This window comes from Paralichthys olivaceus, chromosome 22, assembly GCF_024713975.1.
Source record: "Paralichthys olivaceus isolate ysfri-2021 chromosome 22, ASM2471397v2, whole genome shotgun sequence".
Classification (NCBI taxonomy): Eukaryota; Metazoa; Chordata; class Actinopteri; order Pleuronectiformes; family Paralichthyidae; genus Paralichthys; species Paralichthys olivaceus.
The window spans coordinates 15,946,879-15,965,002 of NC_091114.1; the positions used below are offsets into that span (position 1 = coordinate 15,946,879).

Consider the following 18,124-nt stretch of genomic DNA (forward strand, 5'->3'; position numbering starts at 1 on the left):
ATTGTCAGAATTGTAATGGAGGCTTGATATTTAACAGTGTAAATACAAATAACAATTATTTAAAAAAAACTAAACAAATACCCAAATATACTGAACTTGAATTAAGAAAATAAACATTTGCTGCAGCGATTATTCTGTAAAATAAGAGTTAATATCTGCAAACACGGCTCTGGTTCGTGTAAATGTAATCGTGTAAATGGACTTGACGACACTGCGTCAAGTCCATTTACACGTGATCGGTCACATGACCAGACAGACTGGAGACAATCGGTGTCTAATATTAATTTATAAATGTATTTAAATCCCTTTCAGGGACATTCTCAAGCTGTAGGACATTGTCTCCTCACCACGTGTTGTACAGGCATGGGCTGTGGGGCCACGGGCGCAGGGCTCCACTGTGTGGTCGACATGGTCTTGTTCTGCCAGTTCTGCCCCCCCGTCAGCTTCTTCTCTCCGGGCTGGCTCCACTGCATCTCTGGCCTGGGAGACGGACGAGCAGGGCGACAAAACGAGGGGGTCAGGGGGGGGGTCACGTTTCTCATTTTCAACTCAAACATCAAAATCAAGTCCTGGCAGCGTCTGTTTTTATCTGAATTTCAGAAACTTAACTGCCTTTAGCACATGAGACCATTTAAACACTTTGACAACAGAGTGAGAGGGTGCAGCAGGAAGGCGTATTTGCTTTGCCACCGTCTACAGCTTCCCACCTGGACAACAAAAGAACAATTTAAAAAAAAAAAAAAGGAATCACAACTCAGGACACTCACTTCTTGGCTGGAGTCCCACCGAACTGCAGATCTGAGGAGGGACAGAAACCAGAGGGATTCAGTTGTCATAATTTAAAGAGAGAAGTGAGTTTCATATTATCTTTTTAAACTGCTGTGTAATATTAAGATGATTTTAATCCAACGTCTTTGTGAAGGAGCTAGTTATGGTTATGTTGGATTATTTCTTGTTAAAAAAAAAAGAAAACAATAAAGACACATTTCTGCCACGTGAAAGCAAAACGGCTTCTCTACAGTTTTACCACCAAGTAAAACATATGTTTCTGAAAACTCACTGCCCACAAGGTTGGCCAGAGAGGAGTCGAGGTCGTTGGCTAGCAGCTTTCCTCCAGGATGGATGGTCATTTGAGGTGGAGGTGCGGTGTGTGCGTGAATTGTCGGCTTCAACAAGTCTCCGAGAGCATCGAAACCTGGAGGAGAAATACACTCAAACATGTAAATACAGCGGGAAAAACTAGGGCACGATACACAGAGGGATACAGACATGGAGGTTAGTGCAGCATCAAGACACAGAGGAAAGAAGTGCAGGCAAATCTGATTGAATACACACCGAGTATCGTTCACAAGACAAATTATGAAAACATTTGATAGAATTGTTGCAGACAAAGCCACCAAATCAACGACAGAAACAAGGAGGCACAGCAGGCAGAGGTTCACACGTTTGTTAAAATGCTCATCATGTGTTTTATTGCAACTTTATTCAGTGAAAGAAAAACACGAGACTGGTTTTACACAAATGTTTTATTTCATTTTATGTCAGATGCAATCGTCAGATAGCTCACTTAGTCGCAGTTGTAACGGAGCCATGCCTCCGAGGGCAGGGAGCATTTCATTAGACAACTATGACACCGAGTTCCCTCATCGCACCACATTTTAATTCACTGGATCTGGATGTCTCATAAACATCAGTCCCTTGACGACGCATGATTTTCTCATCGAAATCCACGATTCCGTGAGAAAAACAGCATAATAGTTGAAAAACACTCTCCTGCAATGTTACGTTTCAGTTAATTCTCCTGTAGGTGGTTTTTTTTTTGCACAATCCTGCCAACAAACAAACATATGAAAACCTCTGCAGAGGTAATTAGAAGTTAAATTCAATCAAGCTGCACCACATCACACACTCATAAACATCAGTCCCCTAATTATGCCACAGTTCTTAAAGCAAGACGCATAAATTATTCTGTAAGAAATCAGAGCAAATGGCAAAAAGAGTCAAAATCTTACATAAAGTGTTTTAATGGGTTCGTTCCGAACAAGTTTAGTGGAAACTGATCTCGTGTGATCTCGCTGACAAACAAGCCAACAAACCGGTGAACAGGTATCAGAGTACCAAGGTGCACCCCCAACCACGACAACACAAGTTAATTCATAATGCACATTTCAACAGGAAGGCAATTCAAAGTTCTTTTAATTAAATACGAAACAACAACATAAGTAGTAAAATAGACATTTTTAAATTGGTCACGTGTGGATGATTAATTAAGAGACAGTGCGGAGGAAGAAATGAGAATTTAATGTAAATTATCAGCACGTGTGTACTTAACGTCTGACGGCAACACGTGGCTCTGCTAGCAGTTAGCCTAGAGTTAGCTAGCAGCTACGTTAGCTAGCAGCAGCGTTAGCCTACAGTTACCTTGCAGCCACCTCAAACTATAATGTACACAACCAAAAGGCTAAAGCTAATAAAAGTGAAGCCAATGTCCGAACAACAACGCAGAAGGAACCGGGAGCTAACCGGAGAGAGCAGCCGTACGCACCTGGTCGAGTCCTGCGGTGAACCGAGAGGACGAGCACGCGACGGAGACACGGGGCTCACTAATGAAACACCTGGTGACGCGGAGGGACGCACGTGCTTTTAATGAACCACGTGACGACGCACCTGCGCAGAGTGGGCGTGCACCTCCCCAGGTGTCCTGCCACAGAAACTGTGCCCGCGTTCACGGGAGCGCGCCTGCACTCAAAAAAAACGACGGTGGAGCGTGATGAAGATTTAATTTAATTTATTTTATAAAGAACAATTAAAACAAGTTGTTGGACCAAAGCGCTTCAGAGGCAAGAGGACAAACTCAAATAAGACAGGAAGTAGAATCATTAAAATGAAAATAAAGTGAAACATAAGATATACAAGAATAAAATAACAGCTGCTGCGATGAGAACGCTCTGAACTCGAGGCACAGACGGGTTTTTAGTAATGATGTTATGAATACAACGTTTAATTCATGGTTATGAGGATTTGTGATGTATGGCTCAGAAATCAAACCAGACGTTTCTCAAGTGTGTATATTTCTCATTATAGATCCTGTAACTATAGTGAACAAGATCTTTATTATCCTCGGACAATGTTATATGGGGATACACATTTGTCTTTCAATGTGTAGATACTTCACGTTTGCTAAGAAATAAAGATCTTGAGGTTCCGACCTCAGCTCTCATCCTGATAAAAGTTCTCCAACATGTCCACTTCTACTTTAACTGTTTCAACGAAGCGGAGCTGAGAGGTTTTAATCTCAGAGTACTGCTGAGCTGTGCCTCCTTAACTCGAACCTGAATCTCACGGCCTGCCTTTCTGTTAATTTAATTCCTCCTGACCTATTTTAGCGTGTTCCGACACTGACAGAGATTCCTGTTTAAAGCAGAAACACTGCTCTTTGTCTTCACTGAAACAAAGCAGCCTCGTCCCATCAGCGGAGGCTATAATCCCTGACTCAGGAGCTTGCAGCAGTTGTTTCAGATGAGTGATTTATGTGTTGGTCGCTGTCATGTTCACGTTCTAAACAGTGATTAGTTTTGAACATGTGTGTGTGTGTGTGTGAATGTGTGTGGGATTGTGTTTGTCCATGTCTGGCTGGTGTAGACAAGTAATTACCTGTGTGTGTGTGTGTTTGTGTGTAAGCAACTTTGTTAACAAGTTGTCAGTACTCATTCAGCTAATGGCTAGGTATCACTGTGTGTGTCTGTGTGTGTGCGTACTAGAGAGTTTATTTTGAGGGCCGATATTTGAGAGTATATATATTAAAAATGCCAATATATGCTACGATTGATGCATGAAACAGAAATGTAATTGATATTTTACAGTTAAACTCTGTTCAAAATAACTAGAAATAAGAAGAAAACAAACATACAGATCTTAAATTAAGAAAAAATTAACCCCAAAGTAAAATATAAACATAAATGGTAAATCTTTTATGATGAAAGTTTTCATATGAGCAAACATTAATGCTGACACTGGCTCGGTTAGATTTCTCTCGGGCTTGCACAGAAAATTGTGGTCCGAGCCGAACCCACGCTGTTCTCCATAAAGAAAAAAAAAAAATCAATACCTGCAGAAAGGAAGTGTAAACAAAGAAAAGACAGGAGCAAAGAGAGAAGAAGATATGAATGAGAGAAAACTGCTGCAAATGTACGTGGATCTCTGCAAAAACCAGAGGAGGAGAAGAGGGAAAATAAAGAAAGGCAAAGGAGGGTGGAAAAAAAGAGGCAGGAATAATATTTAGTTAGGAAGCGGTGTGTTGGTCTGACAGTGGTGCTGACACAAGAGATTCAGAAAACACTTTTCCTGCAAGCTTAGCAGATGAGAAAAAGAGAGGGGGAAGCACACACAGACGGAAAGAAGTAGAACAGAGAGGAAGAGGAAAGTTGGAGAGAGAAGAAAGAGGAGGGGCAAATGAAGAAAGCAGCGGGAGAAAGAAACATGGTTTGGTCCTCTATCTTTTTAATTCTCCCGACTCTAATTTCTCTCCCACTGTCGGCATTTCCATTATTGTTGTCACGGAGATAAAACACTTTGGCAACGTGGGAGATTTTTTTTTTTTTGTTTCTTCGAGCTCCGTGTCAGTAAAGACCAGTGAATTGAACCGAGCGAGCAAGAGAAGAGAGGCGGAGATAAAAGGGGGGGGGGGGGGGTTGGGGTGTCGGAGAAACAAAAAAAAGAAAAAAGAAACAGAGTGAAACAAGCCGTCTCAGTGCATCACACACACCACGGGGCAGCGACGGGAGGAGAACGGATGGTGGGAGACGGAGGGTGGAAGGGGGGGGAAGAAGTGGAGGTGATGAAGCGAACGCTGAGCCGGACGCACTGATGTGGGAGGATAACGCTACCAGTGTTAGTTTAGGTGTTTCAGCGATGGATTTGACAGTCCGCTGAGTTGCAGATCAAAGTGAAGGAAGTAAATCCATGTCAAGGGTTCAATTCCAACACGGTGGAAGGAAGAAATCTGCGACTTGCAGCTAAGTTGTGAGAGGAATTGAGAAAAGTTTGAATAATCTAAAACCGATTGCAGACACCGAGCGCGTGACTCTGCTGGTGTCATCAGTGAAAGTGATCAGTATTGTTATCTTGGCCTATATTTGAATATCAGTCGGCCAAGTTTTCTATAATTCAACTGCAGAAATGCAGTTTACGATGATAACGTGGGCGATTCACCGCTTAAAAAATATCTCGTTTTAAAGCCAGTGGGTGGTTGCTGTCAGACAGAGTTTCTTTTGTTGGATATCAAAGTCTGAATATCAAGATGGATGACACATCTCAATTTTCTCCCACTATCTCATAACACGTCTGTCTGAGCAGCTCAAGACGCCTCACCACGTTTTAGTGACGTGTCTGAAAGGGACGTGAACAGATGTCCTCACATACACGGTGAACAAAGGGAGGGAGCAGGTGAGAGACAGATCAGAGGTGCGAGTTAAAGCGCTGTGGTTGTTTTAACACAAAGACGAACAGAGACAGACACTGAGGAGGTTAATACGATGGAATGAAGATGCATCGATATAAGCACAGACACAGAAGGGAGGACAACTTTAACTGCTCAGCAGAAATAATGATATTAGCAAATTGTGAAAGCTGATTTTTTTTAAAGAAACAAACTAAGAATCAGAATATAGGATTCCTCTCGAGGAGGATACAGCAAATAACTAATGCAGCAAAACACAACATTTGCTCAGAATAAAGATAATAACTAAACACAAAAGGCCGAATGTGAATGGAAATAAAAGCAAAGAAGAGTCCGCAAAGAAAAACAGGGAGAAAAATAATTGCAGCGACTGTCAAAGTAAACAGAAGACAGACATTAATGATGGGAAATGAAAATACAGAGTTAAGAAAGCACAAACACACAAGCTTTAACACTGTGCACTGCTATTCACAACAACGTGATCTCTACAACAACGCCTCCAGCTTACTGTACACAAAAACCGAAAATTCAGATAAAGACGATGCACTCTGCGGAGGAGACGGAGACACAGCTCTTCATTTGTAAATGTAAAGAAGCAGAGAGAAAAGGAGGAGGAGGAGGAGGAGGAGGAGGAGAGCAGATGGAAAGGAGTTGCCTGGGTGATTCTTGCCTTGTGAAGTGTGATGGGGAGACGATGAGGCAAAAACCGAGCGAGAGATGAAATAAATGGAGGGAGGAGGGGGGGGGGGTGAGGGACGGTGTGAACAACAACAACAAAACAAAACGAGCAGAAGCAGACAGATGGGACAATGACAGATGACGAGCGAACAGACACAGACGTGGACGCACACACACACACACACACACACACACACACACACACACACACACACACACACACACACACACACACACACACACACACAGGGATACAAACACTTAACAAATATACAGACACACACACACACACACACACACACACACAGGGATACAAACACTTAACAAATATAGAGACACGTGGACACACACACACACACACACACACACAGATACAGTAGCTACACACATGCTGGGGATTTTTTTGTGAGATGCTGCCAGTGGCCCAGATGGTGTACTGGTGGTTTGTAGCTCTATTAATAGGAAGGAGTTAGTCTGACTAAAGCTTGAGACAAACTGCACACCGGAGCCACGAGCCTCCCACTGCTACTGCCGAGCATCGCAGAAGAATCCGAACCCGAGGCTCCGGAAAGATTTACTGGAACACAAAAGATACTGATTTACATTTGCATTCAACTAATCGGGCTAATTGTTGATTTGGAACGAATACCTTGAGAATAAGATAACAAGCGTTATCGTTAATGGTCCAAGGAAGTGCGTTGTCGAATTTGGTTCAGTGTGTAGAATTTAGTGACATCTAGTGGCGAAGTGTCGTGGTGCAGCGGAGTGCCTCTCACCACACCCAGGACGAAACACTCGTGAAAACATCAATAGGATTATTTTATATTTAATTTCTGCCAGTAGATCCTTTCACCTGAATCTTACGCACTGAACCATTAATAGAAAAACCTGAATCTTGGACGCACAACTTCCCTGAATCTAGTAACACTAACTTTAACAATAACGTGACGGTAATTCATCAGATCTCATGATTTAACGACTTTTCCCAGACAAACCAATCAGTTAGAACGACTTCTGGCACGAAGCAGCCGGTGGATTAACTCCGGTGAACGACTGATTGAGACAGCGTCTCTATGAAAAAGACCCTGAGCTACAGAAAATGATGGGAACATGAGGATGAGGGGGTGAGATGATGTTTTCAACAAGGCTCTCCTCTGAAAAATCTAATTCAACAAAACCCAACTCTCAGCTCCCTGCTCCTCGTTCCTCCTTCATCTCATGATGAAAAAAGTCTGCGGATGACCTCTGCAGGAAGTCGCTGTTATCTGCTGTGCCGTCGATAACTCACCGTGCCTTAAAAATTATACACTCCGCCGGAGCTTCTCGGGACCAGAGAGGCACCGAGATTGATCGTGTCAGTTGCTGAGAGGTTAAAAGAAAGTGAGCTAATAAGACGGCCCGGAGCCAAAGTCTCCGACCGGCAACGCTTAAAAGCCATCAGTCGAAAAGCTGGTGCCATTACAGGCCGGACAGCACAACAGGGCAGGATTAAGTAGTTTGAGGAAAGGTTCGCACACATCGTCTGCTCCTATCATGACTTTTAGATGTTCTCACTGGACTCAGAGATGCTGTTGGTGGTTAAATGATGCAGTGTCATAATAGAATAAATAAGAAAAACATCGTGGAATCACACAAAAAGAATCTGTTACAGAGCTGGGATCAGTTCATTTCTAATTCAGTCCAGTGAAAACAGAACCCTGAGGACACAAGAGATTCTTACTTTAATTGAATAAAGTTATTTCTCTGACACGAATCGCAAAATTTAAATTCAAATGACAGTTCAACTAAAATATTACAAAGTCTACAAGGGAAGTCAATGAGATGGGATGTTGAGTGTTTTTCTGAAGATTAATTCTAACTTTTTTTTATATCCAGATTATCAACTGATAAAAACTGATCTGACACCAAGTTCTTCTTCTCGTAACTTTAAAATCCAGCTGAATTTTAAATGAACTGACCCCGCTGACAGAGTTTTGTCATCAGAAACCTTATAATAATAATGATAATTCAAGGTTATGTGAAACACCCGCCGAGTTTTCAGAAACAGCCACAAGTTGCAGGAACAAGTCAGAGGGTTAGTTAAAAATGCTCGAGCTGCCAGCAAAGCCAAAAGGTTTTAGTTTTCAGTTAGGGATCCGTCTGGACAGTCAGACAGAGCAGGCTTTTTTTACCGGCTGCAGGTTGTGGGCCGTTGTTACTGGGTTCAGCTTTATTCCCAAACACAGCATCGAAATCTACGGTCATGGTCGGTGCAGTCTGCTGGCTCTCCAGTCCTGAGGGATGCAGTTAAATATGACACATTAAAGTTTGTGCTGTGGAAGCTGCATGAGATCAGAACCTTTGAAAACAAAAATAACTGGATACTCAAGGAGGCATACGTGTTTGTTTGGGGTTAGGGTTGTCGTCTGTGCGTGTAAACGTTCTACTAAAAGTCTGCGGTAAAGGGCGCTGCAGAAAACACCTCATCGGTCGACTGACCAACAACTCCACAGTGACATCACAACGCCGGACACAACAAAGCTCGGGCTGCGTTCAGCCTGGACAAAATGTGGCCACAACGTGGGTCGTACGCAAGAGATGCAACTACGGCAGCTGAGATCTTGACGTTCTCGAGAAAGACGGAGACAACAACGAGCTGCTCGTAAACCACCTCCAGCAAAAGTGTCGTTCAATCTGGAAACCAAAGCAAAACTGTGCCAAAGATTGAACGTGCCTGACGTAAAGCGAGAACAGAGGCCGACTTTACTATGACGCTGAAAACGATCGACCAATCACAACAGAGGAGCCAGCTGGCAAATCAGAGGGGGGGGCATTAAAGGGACGGGAGCTAAAATCAAGTGTTTCAGACAGAGGCTGAAATGAGGAGCTGCAGCATTTACTGAACACGAGACCGTGCAGACCTTCTCAAGTAATAACACTAATTAATAATTATTAATCATGAGCCTGAATACAAACATATTTAACTGGAATTCAAAAGAGAACGTGTGACATCAAACTTTCTTTTCTTTACAGGGACCAAAATAACAGCTTTGAAGTGGCAGAGATTCCACCACCTCCAGCTCAACTAATCCTGTTAGATGAGGAACATGAACCTTACAGTCTGCAGCATACTGCCATTGTTGTTGCTTAGTAATTTGGGAGTCTGTGTGAACGTCAGGAGAGTTAAGTCTGCGAACGAGGAAATCCACAGATGCACCTTTTGTTTTTTTGTCTTCATCCGCATCCCTGTCGGGGATTAGGGTGTGAAACCTCGGAGGGAGGCTGCGTTTGTGCGATCCACACAAAACAAGAGCACACGACACAGTGCACCACATTGGATATTAATAAACATGATGTCGGCGTTACAGCGAAGCTTTCAGGAAACACAACGGGAATGAAGCCATTCCGACAAGTGACAGACTAAACTGAACATGACTAAACATGGCAGGCAGAAAATAGAACTGCAATAAATGTGGTGAGTAAGAAATAACCCTTTTCTACCGTGACATACCAAACTAGCACATTATCTTTAGTGTGTAAAATGAAAAACAAATACAGAACCTGTATTAAGATCATAAAACATTAATGTATCCATCAAAACTAGATGTGTAAATGAACTGTACCGTTATTTTATTCTGTGAGATAAAAGCTTTCATTGCAGCAAACATGAAACCACATACGTCAGAAATCAAACATATGTTTTTCCCGAGATAAATTCCGATATTTAATTTAAACAAGCGTGTCCTCTGTCTGCTGCCGGACAGAGACGTCATCAGTGTCTTGTTTATTTACGACCTCGGTTCAAAGTTTCCTTTGTGTCTTTCTGAGAGAAGCTCTGGGGATATTTATCTCAGCTCCTGTGTCAGAGCCACTGATAGAGCGAAGGGATGATATCTCAGCTAAGACTCTGAAGTCTGGACCCAACTCTTTATCAATGGCTTCAGTTTAATCCTCTGTCATAAAGCCTGTAATACTCTGCACCAACTGCTGCTCTGGATTCATCTTTCCGCTCCCGCTTTGATTTGAGAAAACTGATTCCGAGCTGAAATGTCAGAAATAAAGGATGTTTGAATCTGAGGTGACATTTCCACACACACTGGTTTCTAAAGATGGATGACGATGAAGCCACAGTCTGTGCAGTAGCGGTCGCGGAGTTGAGCCCAATCGTGTGTCATGTCCCGTCTGCTAACATGGAGGAGAGCAGGTTTATTACCTAAACCGCAGCCAGCCACCAGGGGGCGATGGAGATGTTTTGCCTTCACTTTAGAGCAGCTGAGAAGTCATCCATCTTTGTTTACAGTCTATGGCTCGGAGTGTGGACACGTGGTTGTAGGATTGATTATTTTACTGTTCAGAAATAAAAAAACGCTTTCACCCAGAACTCATTCAGCTGTGTGTCCGCACATGAGACACGATCTGGGTTACGCAACGTCTGTTTCTGAGGAAACGGAAGACGTGACCGGGTCGGATTTTCATAAAAAAGACAAATGAACAGTCTGACAGATGGATGGTGAGACATGTACACGAGTGGCCAGTGGGGATATTTCTGAAATAGATTAATTAATGTGAGTGTGTGCTGGCAAAAGTTTCTCTTATTTGCTTGTCTGCTTCCCTGCTGGTGCCTTCATATATATGTAAATACAAGTGTGTGTCTGTGTGTGTGAGTGTGTGTGTGTGTGTGTGTGTGTAGGTAACGTACCTCCCCAGGCACTGTTGGCGGTGGAGATGGAAGGATTGCTATGCACAGCGGGGATGAAGGCCGGCTGAAGATCAAACAGGTCACTGTTCAGATTGGGCACGCTGACGAGTGAAGGAGGCAGAGAAAGAGGGATGATGAGAAAAAGGGACGAGAAGGAGAAAAGAGAGGAAGGGAGGGAGAGAAGAAGTTCACAGTGACGAGAGTGGTGATGGAACCAAAGGGAAACAAATCAAGTGAACAGGTCAGTGACAAGAGAACAGGAAGATACAGAAAGACAAATGAGGTAGAGCGTAAACATTAATCAATTACGGATAAATAGCTGAAGCCACAAGTACAAATGTTCATTTGTCACAGATAAAGATTCACTCTCTCTCTCTGAAGGCCTGTAAAGATTGGCACGGAGCAATAAAACAGTTATGAGCAGTAATTTACAGAGCGAGTTAGAGTGTGTGCATGTTGAGGATTATCAATGAATGAATAGTTTCACTGTAGCTCTGCTGGTCTGGGACGTGTTTTAAAACTTAAACACAAAGCGTGTTCGTCGCCCTGCGAGCTGCACGAGGAAGCCGGTGAATCCGGAGCCTGACAGAAAGCTCCAGAACCTGTGATGCCACAGTCTTCTGCCATGAAGTAGTTAATCAATCAATCAATCATAAGTAGTGGGGGGGGGTTTTATGCTTGTTCGGCAAGGTGTTAATTATTCTTGACTTCTAACGCTCCGCAAAGTCTTGTGCATTGAATCGTAGATTATGAAAGAACCAAAATATTCCACAGTCAAATTAATTTTGTCCTCTTCCGCTGCTGCAATGACCTAATTTTTTTCTGTCTATCCATCCCTCTTTGTATCTGTGTTAATTATTCAATAACTCAAAAATTAAAAGGACTTATTTTAATTAATAGAGAATGCCGACGCTCTTTTGTATATTTGTCACTGAGTGAGTGTGTGTGTTTGTGTGTGTGTGTGTGTGCACCTGTTGGCAGACAGCGTGGAGCTGAACAACTCTGGGGTTTGTGTGATGTGGTTGTTGTTGGCCATGCCTATCGACTGGCTGCTGGGGGAGGCAGAGGGCGGAGTATGCATGTTGATTTCCTTCAGGCGCTGGTCCTGAGAAACAAACACATAAATACGCATGAATAAATCCATAAAGAAAAACGCACAGTGGGATCGGGACAAGGGTTAAACTTTAATTTCCTCTCAGAGTTTTCTTTCCATTAAACTCAAGTCCTGGAAAACAACACACACTCGTGGACACACATAAATGTATGAAAACACCCAAAGTCAAGTGATTTAACTTTTCTCCGGAGCACGTGTTCAACACCAGCTGTCCGGTGAAGTCTTGTGTGGAGCATTGAGCTTGAATAAAAATAAGACTCCAGATCCAGAAACTGAAGCCAAAGGGCGACTCCACTGATTGAAAGAAGTTTCACAGAAGTTACTTCTCCATAGATTTATAACGTCAGTAAAAAAACATTTTCCAAGTGAGATTAGGTCTCGATCTCTAGTTTCAACTCTTCGTCCCATTTAGAATCAAACAGACCATAAAGCGCTGTTTATACAGGGGTGTGTATACCTAAGTCAGGCTCCACCCCCTTGCTCCTCCAAGATGGCGCTGGACGAAAGGCCAAGCTCAAGACTTTACCACGTCAGCTCACAAACCAACGTGTGACGTCACAGTGTGAAGTCGTGCAGCTCACTGTGAAGCAGTTACTCTAAAAATAACCCAGCGTTGAGTCATCGTCGGGGAAAAGACAAAGGAGAAGTTGAAATGCGTTTGCTTCGGCCGTATTCACAGAGTTTCTGGCTTCTGGACTGAAGACTTGGAGTCAGGCCCGCATCCAAGTGAATTAACAAAAACTCATTTGCTCGGTTTCTGCTGCCAAGGTGTGTTTTTAGTGCCGGATTCAGCGTGCACGACATAATGACGGACAATTAGCTTCAAGTGCTTTAAAACACACCAGTTATATTGGTTTCCACAGAGAAATCCGACCCCTAACAAAACATTGTGTGAATTTTTGAACAGGATTTGACTCAGCTGCACCTGGCTCTCAGCAGAACAGAGCCCGGGTCTCTCCGGTGACAGAAACACAAACATCAGCAGAGTCCAGCAGCAAAATATAAAAAAGTGTGATGAAGCCAAAACTAAGGAAGCACATGAAGCTGTGAGTGTCACTGAAGAACGATGTATGGAAACAGATCAATCAAAACATGCTTTACATTTTTAAATCTGCCGTTCGCCCCCTGGTGGCTGGTTGCACTATAAGCAACAAACCCCGTCTCCTGCATGTTAGCGAATGGGACACGGACCAAGGTTCCCATCGCACTGACGTATGTTCAAAAGGTTTATTTTCCTGATAGGCTTCGGTTGCTTGACTGATGAGTCACTGCGAGCACAGGATGCAGTTTTCTCAGAAACAATGGGTGCAGCTTCCGAGAGAAATACAGAATCCCTCGACTTTAACAACCTCTGGAATGTCCCTCCAGGAGCCGTACGAGAATCTCTGTCCTCAGTCAATAATGACATTAATTGGGGGGGGGGGGGGTTATAGAAATGTCTGTAGAAATGGACTCTTGCCTCGAGCTCAATCCACTGACTACGCTCGTCACGCCGCAAATGCTGGTTTGTGTTTCGGTCGGACTCCACGCCTCCATCACCAAGTCGTCCATCTTTCTCTACAGTCACGACCTGTGAAGCTCTGGACTGGTTGAATCTTTGATTTAGTTGTGACTGTGGAAAAAAAAACCCACTGCTGATGTTTGCACGATGAATCAAATCCTGCTTCACTGTGTTAAGTCTCTCAGGTCTGAAACACAACTTCACAACAGTGTAGAAATCCCCCAAATTATGTTACTGCTGCTCCGAGACTCTGGGACTTTGAAGGTTTTTCCACACTAAAAAAAAAAAAAGAAATCTCCCTTCCTGCTCCAGACTTTTCATTTCTTGCATGAATTTTAACGCTTCGCTTCAGGGTCAGTTTGATTCACGCTGGTAACGGCAGAGAAATCTGACTCTCCACCTCCCTCGCACACACTGTGGTTTAAAACAACCCTGTGTGACAACAAGCTTTAATCATATATAAGACGACAGTGGGTTTAAATCTACATGAAAGACATGAAGCGTAGGTAATCCATAGTGGTTCTACTCTCAGTTCGTACAACATATTCAACCCACCAGGGCTGTTTGAGTTTCCCCAGAAGTGACTACATTATATTTTATTGCTCTGCTGATTGATTTTGTCATTCTCGCTGCTCTATTGCTTATTTGTGGTGCTTATATCCCATCTGCCTATATTTCCCACTGGATCTTATTACCTTTGCTGCTGCAATGACCTAATTTCACTGCAGGGATCAATACATTTGAGTCCTATCGTATACAGGGAGGTGGCACACGGAAAACAATTTACCGAGCAGCAAAGGGTTTTCAGGAGGGGACGTTCACGGCGGGGGTTGAAACGCTGCCTCCGTGGTGTTTTTCAGTTCAAATCCCAAACTTTAAGGTATGGAAATGATCTTATTCCCTTTACAGCCCCTTGCATCTTTCAAGGAATTTGGTCTTTTGGCAGATTAATAATCAGAATCTCCTGCTGTACGAGCCTCAGCCGAGCGGAGTCTTCATTTATATTCTGACAGTGTAGCCAGGAACAAATGGGAACTGCTGTTATTGTTTGGGCTGAGGCCCCAGCTGGACAGTAGCTGACTGTGTAAGTGTTTCTATGAGTGAGTGTGTGTGTGTGTTAAGTCCATATGGACACCAGGGCACACAGACAGAGTATTTGGACGACCCCTGCTAACCCCGGCTCCCTCGCTGTGTTTCTTACTCTGTTATGTTCTCGCTCTCACTTTATCTCCCCTCTCCTTTCTGGCTAAACCCAAAGGTAATCAGTGGACCTCGGCAGAAACAGGGCAACCAAGGGCACGGCTAAAATCCAATCAGCCGTGCACACAAACAAACACACCAAGACACACTGGCAGCACATACTGCGGCCTAATCTGCCCGGATATACACACGCCTCATACACACAGATCAACACAGCTCACAGATACTGGCATCGTGACTCCACACATACTGGATCTTCTCTGCCAGGATGCAAGCATGCTCAAAATGCACACACTCCCACGTGCACACCGCACACACACACACACACACACCGAGGCGATGTGTAGCCCGTTTTGTAGCTTCACTGCTCTTACTCAATTACAGTTCGATGTAAGGCAGGACTCCCAAGGCTGGAGCAAGAAATGTCAACACATTTTACACTCCACTTTTCTATTGCTCAGCACCGAGGCTCTCGGCCTTTATCCTCAACAGGAGTTCAGCAAACAGCAAAGTTGCTGGGTAATCTGTCAGCGACAACCCAGCCGGCCCGATTCATACGGCAAAAGCAGAAGTGCAGCTATAGACGCACCGCATATATATTTTACTTGTATTCACCGCTCTTGAAAGCGTTTGTCAGGGCTCAAGTGTGATGTAGCTGCTTCAGAGCTGCAGTTTACTCCCTGTGTGGGAGCGGGGGGTTGACTCCAGGACGGCGGCCGCAAGAAGTCGCGTAATTTTGAGACGATTCCTGTGATGTGGCTCTTTAGTTCAGGAGATCGAGTTCAGGAGATCGAGTTCCTCTACGGATCCTCAAAGTTCTGCTTCTGCACTTTCTGTTCGCTGCAGTAAATGACTCATTTCATTATTGACATGTTTCACACTGTCCCTCAGATGTTTTCAGGCACCAGGTCATTCGTTCTGTTTACTCTGGCTCATATGAAGAAATTTTATACAAATAATAAAAATGACATCTTAGTTTTGTTATTGATCACTTCATTTTTCAAGTTTTTAAAAACATGGTGTCACCTCCTCCTCATGTCTGTATTTCTATGCGTATCTATAGAGTTTGGTGCATCCAGACATTTTCTAGCATCATGCAAAGTTAACCTAAAATGAGAATACAGAAATTATTTACTGGGGTCAAAATTAAATTCTACGACCAAATATCATAAAATATCAGAATCTGTTTTATTGACCTGTTATAAACAGGGAATTTGACCTTGGTTCTCGGCTGCATGAATATATGAGCAGATACTGCTCCATAAAAATATGAAGTAATAAACTGCTTTACAAATGAACTGATTAATGTGTAAATAAAAATAGAGTAAATACCCCAGAATTTCCTTATTTAATATTTAATGGGTCATAAAAAGAGAAATTATGAGATAATTTTCCAATCAAATATTAATCTCTCAATAAGTAGTTTAAATTAAAAGAGGGATTTAAGAAAATCACATAAAAAAAGTCAGTAAGTACATCATTTAAAAATACATTATTGACTTCATAAATAAGTAATGGAATATAAAAATCTGTTTCAAAATGCAGTTTAAAAGAGAAGTAAATAAACTTTTTAATCAGGCATTTGAAAGTGGCAGTTTCTTTTTTACATTTCCCTTCTGCTGCTTTTCCTATGAGCCATTTTGAAAAGCTCATCAAATCCAGTAACGTCCAGTAAGGGGAAGGAAAAAAGTGTGAGAACCACGGCTGCTGGTCTTTCTGCTCCTGCAGCGTCTGACCGGGTGAATAATTTGTTTTAAAAGTAGAACACATCTGTTACCTTCAGAGCATGCAGTCTGGCCTGCTCCTCCTCCAGGGCCTGCTGCTTCTCCTTCTCGTCCATGCGGCTGAAGGACATGCCGGTGGAGGAGAGAGATGAGACGGCGCTGGACAAGGTGGACGCTCTGCAACAGAGTAGAGGAAACAGATTGATGATAAGCTTTAAAATTCTTCTTTTTTTTCCCCACACACACACACAGTTTTTTTTTGGCTGATTCTGAAGTCAGATACATGCTTCCTTGGAGTCATATATTTAAAGAAAACTGGCTAAGGGCTGGAAATGAAGATGTCTACCTGGTGTCTGCGTTCAGCTCCTTGGTCTTCTTGCCCTCCAGAGAGGCCAAGTGCTGCTCTAGAGCCTCCAGGAGGCTGCTGGGGGCCTGAGAGAGAACGACGAGAGCGAATGAGAAAACAACTCAGTAAAAATCTCAACTTTCTGCATCTCTCATGTGCACAAGAAACCCACCTACACACGCATACAGTAACACACACACACAAACACACAAAGAAAGCACCCAGGAGTTAGTTGGTCTCACAGGAAGGTAGCAGAGTGCATCGGGTTCCAAGAATAGCCATGTCAACATGCAGCAAACACTAACAGCGTTAGCGGGAGACTCAAAGGAGAGAGAGAACAAAGGAGGAGGTTGAAAAACAAAGAGCGAGGGAAAAGGTGGAGCGAGGAGGAGAGGTCGCACCGGTTCCTTCTCCCGACTTCTCATGAGCAGGAGGCGATAGATTCTCACTCATCTTCCCTTTGTTGTGTTTCATCTCTTTGTCTCAAACACACCGCAGCATCCCATGACACGACCGAACAACAAGCGTCCGGATGAGCTCCGTGCAGCGGAGCCCCTGAAGATGTGGTTTGTCTTTCACATGAGAAGCAGAAGCAGCAGGAGATTGTCCAGGAACACGTGGGGGGACATTTAGACAAATGGTGGCGTCTGGGTAGAGACAATGCTATCGGCTCTTATCATGTGGTTTTTCCACGTTGACATCTTCGTCTTCTAAGTGCACGGTTCCACTTTTTCATTCTGAGATAATTGTATTCTGACAGTTTCTTTGTCTTCTATCTCTGTAAATTACTAAAGTGGAGTTTTCAAATGTGGCTTTAAGGTCTTTACCATATTGTGACAAACAGTTTCTACAATGAAATTCCAGCTTCGCATCCGTCACATGTCATCAACAACACGCCCACTCGCTGTGAATTTTCCCAACATTCCCTCTTTGTATTCTCTCGTGGGCTCGAACATTCTGCAAGGGGGCTGGCAGGAAAAGTTACGGAAAATATCTGCAGCAACTAAATCTCTACTGTGTTTATTCCACTTGGGGAAAGAGATCATTATCTTAACGTTTTACCTTTTCTTGATTACTCGACCAGAAAATAAAAGAGCGAAGGCCGAGAGTCTCTGAAAAGTGCTTTGTTGTGAGATGACATGAGGCAGCAGCATTAAAATGTCAGCTGTAATGTTCTGGAGGACAAGTAGGAGGGCAGGTTACTCTGGGATTTGTTGCTACGCTACGACAGAAAACACAATCCAGCATCAAATTCAAGTTGCGCTCCGATTGTTCGCGTTGCACAACACAAGGTCCTCAGCGCTCGTTAGGAGCCTCATTAATGCAGCGAAACCGAGGGAAAGACGAGGGCGAGAAGTGAGGCGGACGGCTGCGTTGTAAAGTGTAAGATCAGAGTTTCTCTTGCACTCGTCTGCAGCTTAACAC

The 18,124-nt window shown here is 43.4% G+C and overlaps 1 protein-coding gene across 10 annotated transcripts in view; it reads right to left on the minus strand.

Moving 5' to 3' along the window:
* The window catches only part of LOC109642129 (phosphatidylinositol-binding clathrin assembly protein), a 64,915-nt gene that overhangs the window by 10,145 nt on the left and 36,646 nt on the right, over positions 1-18,124 (minus strand). For 6 of the 10 annotated variants that reach the window (XM_020106808.2, XM_069519197.1, XM_020106807.2 and 3 more), the window contains 8 exons: positions 16,700-16,785; positions 16,407-16,530; positions 11,786-11,919; positions 10,815-10,915; positions 8,308-8,409; positions 1,061-1,195; positions 768-798; positions 348-480 (listed from right to left, as the gene is read on the minus strand). In XM_020106808.2, the coding sequence (XP_019962367.2) occupies positions 348-480; positions 768-798; positions 1,061-1,195; positions 8,308-8,409; positions 10,815-10,915; positions 11,786-11,919; positions 16,407-16,530; positions 16,700-16,785 (846 nt within the window). The remainder of the gene's footprint in view (positions 1-347; positions 481-767; positions 799-1,060; positions 1,196-8,307; positions 8,410-10,814; positions 10,916-11,785; positions 11,920-16,406; positions 16,531-16,699; positions 16,786-18,124) is intronic. The other 4 variants (XM_069519200.1, XM_020106809.2, XM_069519199.1 and 1 more) reach the window with 1 other exon arrangement.